The sequence below is a fragment of the Nicotiana tabacum genome, chromosome 16 (genome assembly GCF_000715075.1).
Source record: "Nicotiana tabacum cultivar K326 chromosome 16, ASM71507v2, whole genome shotgun sequence".
Lineage (NCBI taxonomy): Eukaryota > Viridiplantae > Streptophyta > Magnoliopsida > Solanales > Solanaceae > Nicotiana > Nicotiana tabacum.
Window position 1 is genome coordinate 120,588,161 of NC_134095.1, and position 11,164 is coordinate 120,599,324.

Sequence of the window (11,164 nt, forward strand, 5' to 3'; positions counted from 1 at the left end):
TGGGTCCACAGAAATCTGGGTTCACAAAACTGTGAGACAAAAAAATTGTCTCATACAACTAGTGTCATTTGTACGAGACACAAAATAAAATTTTCCTAATTTCACAAACTTAGTAGTATAAGTTCTTGATTTGACAGGAAACTGAAAAATGGACAGAAAATTGCTAGTGGAAATGTAGTATTTGGTACTACAGGTAGTAGAGATAAATTTTGTTTTGGTTTTTCGGTACTAACTCAGATTGACAATTTCTGAACAGTGACTACTAAACTATCGACAATTAAAAATGATTAATCCTCTTGTCAAATTGAAATTGTCTTCACTGTGATTGTGTTAAATAATCTCTATTAGTTTACTATGTACCTAACCATATCAAAAATTCTCACTCCAGAACACTTTAAGGTTAAGATCTTTTAGTTTATGGCATAATACAATGTATCCATTACCTAGGAATCTTGTTTCTGAATACACTACTTCCTACACTTCAATTAAAAACTCAGTTCTGACCCCATAAAAAAATAATTAAAAACTCAGTCAAGTTTTTAGTAATATTTTAAAGATCCAACAAACCACTCATTTTCTTAATTTTTCTTAAGGGGGAATCTGTGATATTAGTCCCCGAAATACTGATAAATTTTGAAAGTGGTTCTTCTGATGTTTGATTTAAGCATATTTACCTTCATTTGATCGAAATATGTATTTATGATCCTTTTCCTTGTGAATCTTTATAATATACCGAATTATTCAATGTTAAATTATTTAATTACCCTTGTATGATATCAAATTTGTACTATTACTTCATATCTAATTTGAGGGTAATATAATTCTACAAAATAATTTAAATATCCTAAGGGAACCAAAAACACTAGATTAATTATGCTTAGTGAAATATTTGTACAAGAACCAAAATCAAGATTTATGGAAGGATCAAAAGTGCAATTATCCTTTTGTTAAAATAGTTGCTTGAGATATAAGTATAAATATAAAATTAAAGGCATACGTCCGTAATGAAATTCACATTCAACCAACTTTTCCCATCACTTTCAAAGTCTAATCTTTATAAACTTGAGCCGTCGATCTTTACATGTACCAAATTTAAGTGAAAGACCACCTTAAAAGATATGTCAAAGCCAAATGTAAGAAGATCATATGCAATAGAGAAACACAGTAGCAGCAGCAGTAGTAGTACCCAAACAAACAAGAATTATAACTTGTTTTATTTATCCAAACACTTGAAGAAAGTTTACCCAATAGGACTTGATAAAACTTATTCCTTTTCTTCTCTTTCGTTGTCTCTATCTCAGACTTCAGATGATGAGAAATTATCTTCGGCCTTTCAGAAAAGACAAGTTCCAGCAGCCATTAAAAATGTTAGTCGTGCTTTAGATTATGCTAAGCCATGTCCTAGTGAGAAAGAGCTTATGAGGTGCAGTTGGATAACAACTACCAGTGGTATATATATTTCAACTACCATTAATTACTTTTCCTTTTCTTTTTCTCATTTTTCTTTCTTTGGAACCAGTATAATCTAATGTTAGTTTCTTCATGTAAGGTTAAAACAGTCTAAAGTTTCATACTATAAAGTACAAATAATATGTAATGTTTCTTAGTATAAAGCTAACGCAGTCTGGTGCACTAAGCTCCCACTATACGCGCAGTTCAGGAAAAAACCGGATCACAAGGGTCTGTTGTATACACCCTTATCCTGCATTTCTGCAAGAGGCTATTTCTACGGCTCTTGCATGAATTTTATCTTTCTTAGTATAAATTACCACCAAAAAAAAAGTATAATCTAATCTTTGTTAGTGTTTTTCTTTAGTACTTTTTTGTAAACCGGGATTCCACCATGAGATTTTTTTTTTTTTTTTTGAGTTTAACTTTTGTGCATTGATTTGTGCAAATTTTTTATGTGATAAGTTAAGGTGACCTACAACAATAATATATAATGGTATGTAGTAATCCTAATCCGATTACCTAAAAAATATAGTAAATAAAATAACATGGTCTTACTGGTTAATGTAAACGTTCTTTACATGGTCAATTTACATAATTAGTTAATTAAATTCTCTTTTACTAGCATAATGTGCCTTACAGGTCTTAATATTACATTCTTTAGTGAAAAGTTGACTTGAAAACAAAATTGGACATGAAAGTAGGAGTTAATTGGATTATTGATCTTCCTAATTAGTTTCACAATAAAAAATTTAAAAGACTCATTTGGTTTGCTATATATACAGATAAGGTTTATGTGCAGTTCCATGATGAATGCTGGGGTGTTCCAGCCTATGATGACCAGTAAGTATTTTTATATTTTACAGCATATTCACCAATTAAATTTTCCAAGAGAATATTAGTAACTGGTCAAGGGTACACACACACACACTGCAGTCGATTGTTCGAGCTACTTTCATTGGCTGGACTGTTGATGGACTACAACTGGACTGAAATTTTAAGGAGAAGGGAACTAATAAGGTACAACTTTAATTTAATTTCCACTTCGTAATTAGCTCTTATTACTCTCGAAAAGGGGTGATGTTTCTTTTTCTTTATTTTATAATAATTAATGGTCACGTGTAAAATATAGTTCAAGAATCCTTTTCAATGTATGGTAATACAGAGAAGCTTTTGCTGGATTTAATGCGAAGCAAGTGGCAAAAATGGGGGAGAAGGAGATTAAAGAAATAATCTCCAGTGCATCACTGATGTTAGCAGAAAATAGAGTTAGATCAATAGTAGATAACGCCAAATGCATAGTCAAGGCAAGTCTCTTACCTTCATTTACCAACATTTTTTGCGCCTTAATTTCCCATATTGTCACTCAATTTTATTTATTATAACAGTAAACATCACAAAATTATTTTGTGTCTCATAAAAGTATACTATATACAACAATAAAGTCTCACTTAATTAAAGTAATTGAATTTTACCCGTTATAACTATAAAAATATTAAACTTTACTCACCTTAACAACAACCCTACCTGTCAAGGTAACTTTACTGTTATCGTGTGTAAAATTTGCGACTTTATTGTTATAGTGGATAGAGTTTAATTATTTTAATATGGCAAAAATAGTTTTATTAATTTACTATTATAGTGGGTAAAGTTTCAATTACTTTAATGTGTCAAAAATAATTTTATGACTTTACTGGTCTAGTAGATAAGTTAATGACCAAATGTAAAAGTATATTCACCTTTTTACCAAATCAAGTTAGTAACTTCACTTCTCAGTCTAACTTATATGTACTGCCAGTGTAAATATTGTAATATTATTAATTAATTTAACGGGTGTAACAGATTATATGACTTATTTTTCAAGTTATTTACACACAGTTACTTATAATTATCTTTTAGACGACTCCATAGCATAAGAATTTTATTGCAGCATCAATGTATAGAAATTAAACTCTGTTTATTATATATGTGTGCAGATTGGGAAGGAGTTTGGATCTTTCAGCTGCTACATGTGGAACCATATGAATTATAAACCAATAATTAACAGAGTTAGAAATGCAAGAAACGTTCCACTAAGAACTCCAAAAGCAGAAGCCATTAGCAAAGATTTGGTGAAGAGAGGATTCCGACTTGTTGGTCCAGTGATCGTAAATTCATTCATGCAAGCTGCAGGAATGACAATTGATCATCTGCTTTATTGTTTTAGACACAAAGAATGTGTAAATCTTGCTGAAAGACCTTGGAGACATGTTTGAAACATTTCACTCATATAACTTTGTTCATTGTTTTTCTTCGGAAAATATTAAATAAGTTATGAATACACTTCTCGCTTTGTTTTTTAAATTTGTCGTGTTTTTTGGTCTTTCACTTAATGTCCAGTACTCGCATTGCTTAAGATGTTAATTCTCTTCGGTACACCAAAAGTTATGATCTAGTTTATGGGGATAATATTCACAATTGTGGTTCAATTCTTATTGTCTCACAATTTCCTCTTTCGTTTTCATTTCTTACCTGTGTAATGACAAAAAGCATTTAAAAAAGGAGTATATTTTGGTATGTTCAATTGTAATATGAATGTCATTGAGGACTAATATTGAACTTTAGTATTTGTACTTCAAGCAATATCAAAATACTCGTTGGAAAAGTTGGCGCTTTTAAACCCTCACATATCAATAAATTCTGACTTTAGTCTTTGTGATTTTTGGCTAAGTACTGATTTTAATTAAATGTATACTTATAAAGCTTCACAAATTTAATGAACCATCACATTATTTAATTAAGAGTAAAATAAAAAGTTTAAAGTTAATAGTTTTCAAATATAATTTTTTGGACCAAGTGTCAGACAAATTAAAGGAATTTTTACATTCCTATACACTATATGAAACTATATTACTCTTCCCACTCAAGTTTTACTATAATTATATTTTATATACTCAATTACCATTTATGTATAATTTAAGGGAATTAATGATAATAATTAGTGTCCTAAAATTACTCTAACATATCTTCCACTCCCCCACGTTTCTCTCTCCACATCTCACCCCCTCCCCCACGTATCTTGCACCCACTCATGATTCCACCATTGACAACCATTAAAAAGCTTTGAAGCTTTGCATTCGAATTTGGGTTTTCAAAAAACATTATTTGTTTGAATTGGATGTTGTTGCAAAGAATTGAGAATTCTCTCTAAGTCTCTCTCTATCTCTCAATCCCTAATTTCAGTAATGTAAAGCAAAGAAAAAGAGAGCAGCAATTTCACCATTGACAGCCATTAAAAAGCTTTGAAGTTTTGAATTCGAATTTGGGTTTTTAAAAATCATTATATATTTGGATTGGGTATTGTTGCAAACAATTGGGAATATAGTTTGGAGTTTATATCTCAATTTTGAGGGGTTTTGGTGAAGATTAGATTTGGTTTTGGCTGAATTTTATATTGAAACTCGAAGAAAAAGAAGAAGAAGACATGATATATATTATATTTACGAAATTGTAATAAAGTTGTAGAAACATTGTAGAAAAATTGTATTATGTTATTTATATATTTTTCTTTTATTTATTTAACTATTGTATGAAAGTTGAACAACATTGTATAAAAATTATATTTAAGTTTTACAATATTGTAATTGTATATAATTGAGTAGAAATAATGTATGAAAATTGTAGATAAGTTATAGATAAGTTGTATAATATATAATTAGTTGTATGAAATTTATTTTTACTATATATAAATCAGATACAAAATATACAAAAGACATATTATCTAAATTTTGTATAAAATTTGTATTTAAGTTGTATGCCATTATAGTTGTATTTAACTGGGTAGAAATAATGTGTGAAAATTGTAGATAAATTGTATAATATATAATTAATTGTATGAAATTTGTTTTTACTATGTACAAATGAGATACAAAATATACAAAAGATATATTGTATAAAATTTGTATTTAAGTTGTATATTATTATAGTTGTATTTAACTGGATAGTGTACGAAAAAATTCTCATGAATAAATTGTGTGCATATATATAAACGAATTCATAATATGTTAACAAACTGACAACTGAATATTCCCTTACTACCCATTGACATGTTCATACCCAACCGGAGATTTCTTACTTACAGTAATTCTTTAATATTCAATTACTACCCATTGACATGTCAAGGTATCTGTTTGCAATATTTTTGATATTTTAATTTTATGATTTTTCCTTTATTAAACAGATATTGATGAACTTCAGTGGAGACATTCTCATGGTGGACAAAGCAGAAGTGATGATCATGGTAAACCAGATTCAGTAGTCACGATGATAGTTGGAGAAGAAAGTCCATGGTTGCTGAATTTATCAAAGTGACCACTGTATGTATTGTCACACAGCATGAAACAGAGACCATTTATTCATGAACATTCGCAAATTACAACCTACTGAAATGAAAATTCACGAGTTAAGAACATTGGCATTAACATCAACGACGAATTTCTTGGCTAGAAAAAATTGCTCATATAGTCAAGATAAAATATTCTTGTTGCTGAAGCTTATGGAGGATAACTACCCACTCACCTTAATTTGCAGCAATAAGTAGCAATTAGTTGATAAAATCTTAGCGTCACGACGGAATATTACTACTTTATAGTTGTAATTGGTCCTGGCTATTGGATGCACAATTCCGCATCACAGTAGCAACCAAAGACTTCTGGTGACCAGGCTCTGGTGATATTTTTACTTTTGCTCTAGCTTATAAACATAAGGAAAGAGAGGAGGAGAAAAAAAATAAAGAAAAAGGGTGTAACTACATCCCTTGATTGAAGACACAAATAATCGATTGGGAGCCTTTTAAGGTGGATGGTATATATTTGTAAACAAAACTTATTTATGCCGGGTAATTAACTAAATATGGACATTAAAGATAATAAAGTTTCAAATAATGTATTGGAATGAAAAAATCCCCAAATTAAAACGGTTAGAAAACTCTTGATTTCGAAAAACCTTGGGAAGATGGTGTAGAACAACCGAGTCCGTCACATACTGGGCTTAACCTATTTTGGGCTCGGAGTTACGGGATGATCGACAGGAATGGCCCTATAAGAGACCGGTCTTTAAATAGGGGGATGTGCACAAATAGCCACTAACAGCACCTGTCTTTATTTTAAAGCCACTGTTTTAAATGTCTTTAGTCTTTAGCCACTAGTTTAATAAACTTATACCTGACTGGACGAAAATACCCTTCGGCTATAACTTATACCTACACTTTTAAGAGCGATCAGCAGCAGCAGCAGCGCAAAACTTCATTGTAATCGTCGAAATTGAAGAAGATGCTCTTCCGATTTCAAAAATTCAACATTCTCATCCAAAAATCAACATAGATTTACAGTAAGTTATACTTTTATGTTTTTCTATTGATTTTTATTTCGACATAGTTATACTCTTTCCGATTTCTATTGATTTTTATACAATAATTAGAAATTTGATTTTTTTTTAATTTCTGGATTGATAAAGTTAAGGAGATAATTCTATAAAAATTGAGCACATAATATTAAGGACTTAGTGTCCTCATTTTGCAAATTGAATTGAAAAAGTTAAGGACACAATGTCCTTAACTTTGTTGTTGTTCTTCTGTATATTAAGGACATATTGTCATAGTTTTTCAAATTGTTTTGAAAAAGTTAAGGGCAATAAGTTCTGAAATTTGAGTTTCAAATTGAAAAAGTTAAGGACACTTGGTCCTTAACGTTGGGTTTCAAGTTGAAAAGTTAAGGACAGGAAGTCCTTAAGTTTAAATTACAGGTTAATTCTATAAAAATTGAGCACATAATATTAAGGACATAGTGTCCTGATTTTTAAGGACACTAGTTACTGAAGTTTGAGTTTCAAGTTGAAAAGTTTAGGACATGAGTCCTTAAGTTTGACTTGCAGGTTCAAAAATTAAGGACAGGCAGTCCTTAAGTTTGAATTCCAAGTTCAAAAGTTAAGGACAGGCAGTCCTTAAGTTTCAATTACAGGTTCAAAAGTTAAGGACAGACAGTCCTTAACTTTGAATTCCAAGTTCAAATATTAAGGACACTTGGTCCTTAACTTGGTCTTGAACTTACAGTACCTGTTCTTAATTATACAAGAATTTCATTATAAAATATGTCCTAAATTTCCCATTCTCTTGACTTGCAGGTTAGAAACAATATGCATTATAGTTGCTTTTAATAGTAGATGGACTGAAGACTATAAATATCTTGATCATCAAACAAAGCTTGTTCTGGTACCTGAGGCAATTCGGTTTGAAGATTTCATTAAACAGATCTTTGAAGTTATTGAATTGGATAGACATAAGTTTGAAGCAGTGATATGGTTTGATATCAACCTTGGAACAAGTAAGGGAATGCTTGTATCCAAAGATTTAGATCTTCACACATGTATAGACTTACTAAAACCTCATTCACTCTTCAAGGGCTGTCGTTTCATTGTTGATATTTCGGAAAGAGGTTTTGGATCAACAAGCAACGAACATGTCAACACAGAAACTCAACATGACAATCAAAACAAATGCCAACAGATAATGGAAATAGATATGGTTGAAGCTCAAGCAATAACTGAAGAGGTGCTTCAAACACATGTCAACAGAGAAACTAAACATGACAATCAAGACAAATGCCAACAGATAATGGAAATAGATATGGTTAAAGCTCAAGCAATAACTGAAGAGGTGATTCAAACATTTGATTCTATTCAAGTAGAAGGACAAACAATTATAGAGATTGACAACGAACAAGCTTTGGGTATTCAAGTCTTAGAGAGTGCACCGGTAATCGAAAAAGTTGCTAAAAAAACCTCTACTCAACTAACTAGACGAAGATCAAATTTGAAACAAAAAGAATCCCCAACTACGATATTAAGAGAAAATGCTTCATTGGATGAAATAAAAGTCGGGTCAGTATTTGACAAGAAGAAGAGTATAATTAACTATTTTTCGAATATAGCAATTAAAGGACATTTTGAATTCAAGGTTGTTAGATCAAGCTCAACAAGATATTCGTTGAAATGCAATGATGATAGGTGTTGTTGGTGTGTGCGTGCTTTCAGAATTAAAGATTCAACACTGTTCAAGATAGTAAAGATTGAGAAAAGGCATGACTGCTCTGTTAACACTATGAAAGCTGATCAAAGACATGCTACTTCAAAGTTGATTAGTGGTTACATTATCGACAATCTTCGAGACCCAATGTTTGAAGTTACACCAGCTTTTGTCATGGCAGAGATGCAAAAATTGCATGGACTAGATATTGGGTATCACAAGGCGTGACATGCTATTCAACTTGCTTCCACTTTAATAAGAGGAACTCCCGAAGAGAATTATGAGTTATTGTCTTCATACTTGCATATGATGAGAAGTAAAAACCTTGGAACTTATACTAACATAAAGATAGACGACAACATAGGTAAATCAAAAAAAAGGTCTATTAGTACGTTTTATAAAATTTAGGACATGCTGTCTTTAACCAGTTAACTTTTGAGTTGTAACCAGCAGTTCAGGACTGGCTGTCCTTAACTTTTGAACTTGTAATTCAAAGTTAAGGACTGCATGTCCTTACGTTTTGAACTTTGAACTCAAAGTTAAGGACCACATGTTCTTAACTTTATAACTTGAAACTCTAAGTTAAGGATTGTTTGTCCTTAACTTTTAACCTTGTAATCTGAAGTTCAGGACTACTTGTCCTTAACTTCTGTTAATCTTGTTTTATATTGTATTTTTAGGTTTCTTTATATGTTTTATGCATATATATCATCAATAGCTTGTTGGAATCATTGTAGACCAGTGATAGCTGTTGATGCAACTTTTTTGAAGTCAAAATTTTGTGATGTTTTAATGATTTCAGTTTCAAATGATGCAAATAACCAAATTTTCCCACTAGCCTTTGGAATAGCAGAATCTGAAAATAACAATTTCCTATGAGTGGTACTTTAGTCATCTTTGCAATGCAATTGAGAGCCGTGAGAATTTAATTTTTTTATCGGACATGCATCAAACTATTGCATATGGCATAGCAAAGGTATATCCCGAAAGCCATCATGGGATTTGCATCTATCATTTGGAGCAGAACCTAAAGCGAAGGAAGGTGAAAAGTGAGGTCATAAAACTTTTCCAAAGTGCTGCAAGAGTATACAGGCGCAAAGAATTTGATCTATACATGTCAGATATAGCAAAAGTAGATAAGAAGACTTATGACTACTTGATGGAAGAACCACCGGAAAGGTGGGCACGTTCTTGTAGTCCACGACGAAGATATGACATGCTCACAACAGACATAGTTGAGTCAATGAATTCTGTCCTATTAGAAGCAAGGGAGCTGCCTATATTAAGAATGATGGATTTCATTCAAGTGAAGCTACAACGTTGGTTTTATGAAAGAAGAAACAAAGCAGAAGGAACTTTTTATGATGTTTCTTGTTGGGTAGAGGAGGAATTGAAGAAAAAAATAGATTTAGCATTTACTTTGAATGTAAGTATTATGTTCTATGTTTAGCTTATGATTTTAATATAATTTAACATATGTACTAACTTATAATTTTACAACATTGAAGGTCTTCCCTATTGATTCATGGCGTTCTAGAGTTGAAGAAGAAGGAATAACTTTCTTGGTGGACTTAAACAAAAGAACATTTGATTGTTTTCAGTTTCAATTTGATGAATTACCATGCATACACGCAATTGCAGCTATCGAGAAGAGAAACATCAAGAAGTCCAACTTTTGTTCGCACTGGTACTTAAAGGAATCTTGGCTGAAAACATATGAATTACAAATACATCTTGTAGGACATATTGATTCTTGGATTGTACCAGAGAGTGTTAAGTCACAAATTGTTAAACCTCCAGATTTCAAAGTGCCACCAGGTAGAAGGCAGAAGAAAAGACACATTCCAGCTACAGAGTCATCAAAAATAACTTTCAAATGTGGTCGTTGCAGAAGAATTGGTCATAATAGAACAGCTTGTATATATTCTCCGGCAGTCCATCTATTTTCAAGAAAGCATAGAGAATAGTAGATATATCCACTTATGTTTATCGACTCTTTTAAGTGTTTGCTATAAATTGGATTCATTTAGATTATTATTATTTGAGCAGATGTCTGAATTTACAAAAATTCTTTCTGCTTACCTTCTTTTTGTTTCTTTTGAGTTCAAAGATTAAAATTTAAGGACAGACAGTCCTTAACTTTGAGTTACAGGTTCAAAAGTTAAGGACACGTAGTCCTTAACTTATAGTTCAAAGTTCAAAACTTAAGGACTGTTTGTCCTTAACTTTGAGTTTCAAGTTCAAAAGTTAAGGACAAGCAGTCTTTAACTTTGAGTTAAGGGTTCAAAAGTTAAGGACAGTCAGTCCTTAACTTATAGTTCAAAGTTCAAAAGTTAAGGATTGTCTGTCCTTAAGTTTGACTTGCTGGTTAAAAAGTTATGGACAGACAGTCCTTAAGTTTGAATTTCACGTTCAAAAGTTAAGGACAGGCAATCCTTAACTTTGAGTTCAAAGTTCAAAGGTTATTGATTGTTTGTCCTTAACTTTACAAAAGTTAAGCACAAGAGTCCTTAAGTTTGACATGCAGGTTCAAAAGTTAAGGACATGCAGTCCTTAAGTTTGAATTACAAGTTCAAAAGTTCAGGACAGGCAGTCCTTAACTTTGTGTTCAAAGTTCAAAAGTTAAGGACATTTGATCCTTAACTTTCAATTTGA

General features: G+C 31.4%; 2 protein-coding genes across 2 annotated transcripts; both read left to right on the forward strand.

Annotated features, from left to right (window-relative positions):
• Positions 1 to 1,035: 1,035 nt before the first annotated feature.
• On the forward strand, positions 1,036 to 3,874 carry LOC107772432 (uncharacterized). The gene is made up of 5 exons (XM_016591943.2): positions 1,036 to 1,449; positions 2,235 to 2,292; positions 2,386 to 2,469; positions 2,615 to 2,756; positions 3,426 to 3,874. Exons 1-5 carry the CDS (start codon positions 1,119 to 1,121, stop codon positions 3,702 to 3,704), a joined length of 894 nt encoding a protein of 297 aa, XP_016447429.1. The 5' UTR covers positions 1,036 to 1,118; the 3' UTR covers positions 3,705 to 3,874.
• Positions 3,875 to 9,452: 5,578 nt separating this feature from the next.
• On the forward strand, positions 9,453 to 10,476 carry LOC107772430 (uncharacterized). The gene is made up of 2 exons (XM_016591942.2): positions 9,453 to 9,935; positions 10,018 to 10,476. Exons 1-2 carry the CDS (start codon positions 9,453 to 9,455, stop codon positions 10,474 to 10,476), a joined length of 942 nt encoding a protein of 313 aa, XP_016447428.2.
• The last annotated feature ends 688 nt before the right edge of the window (positions 10,477 to 11,164 follow it).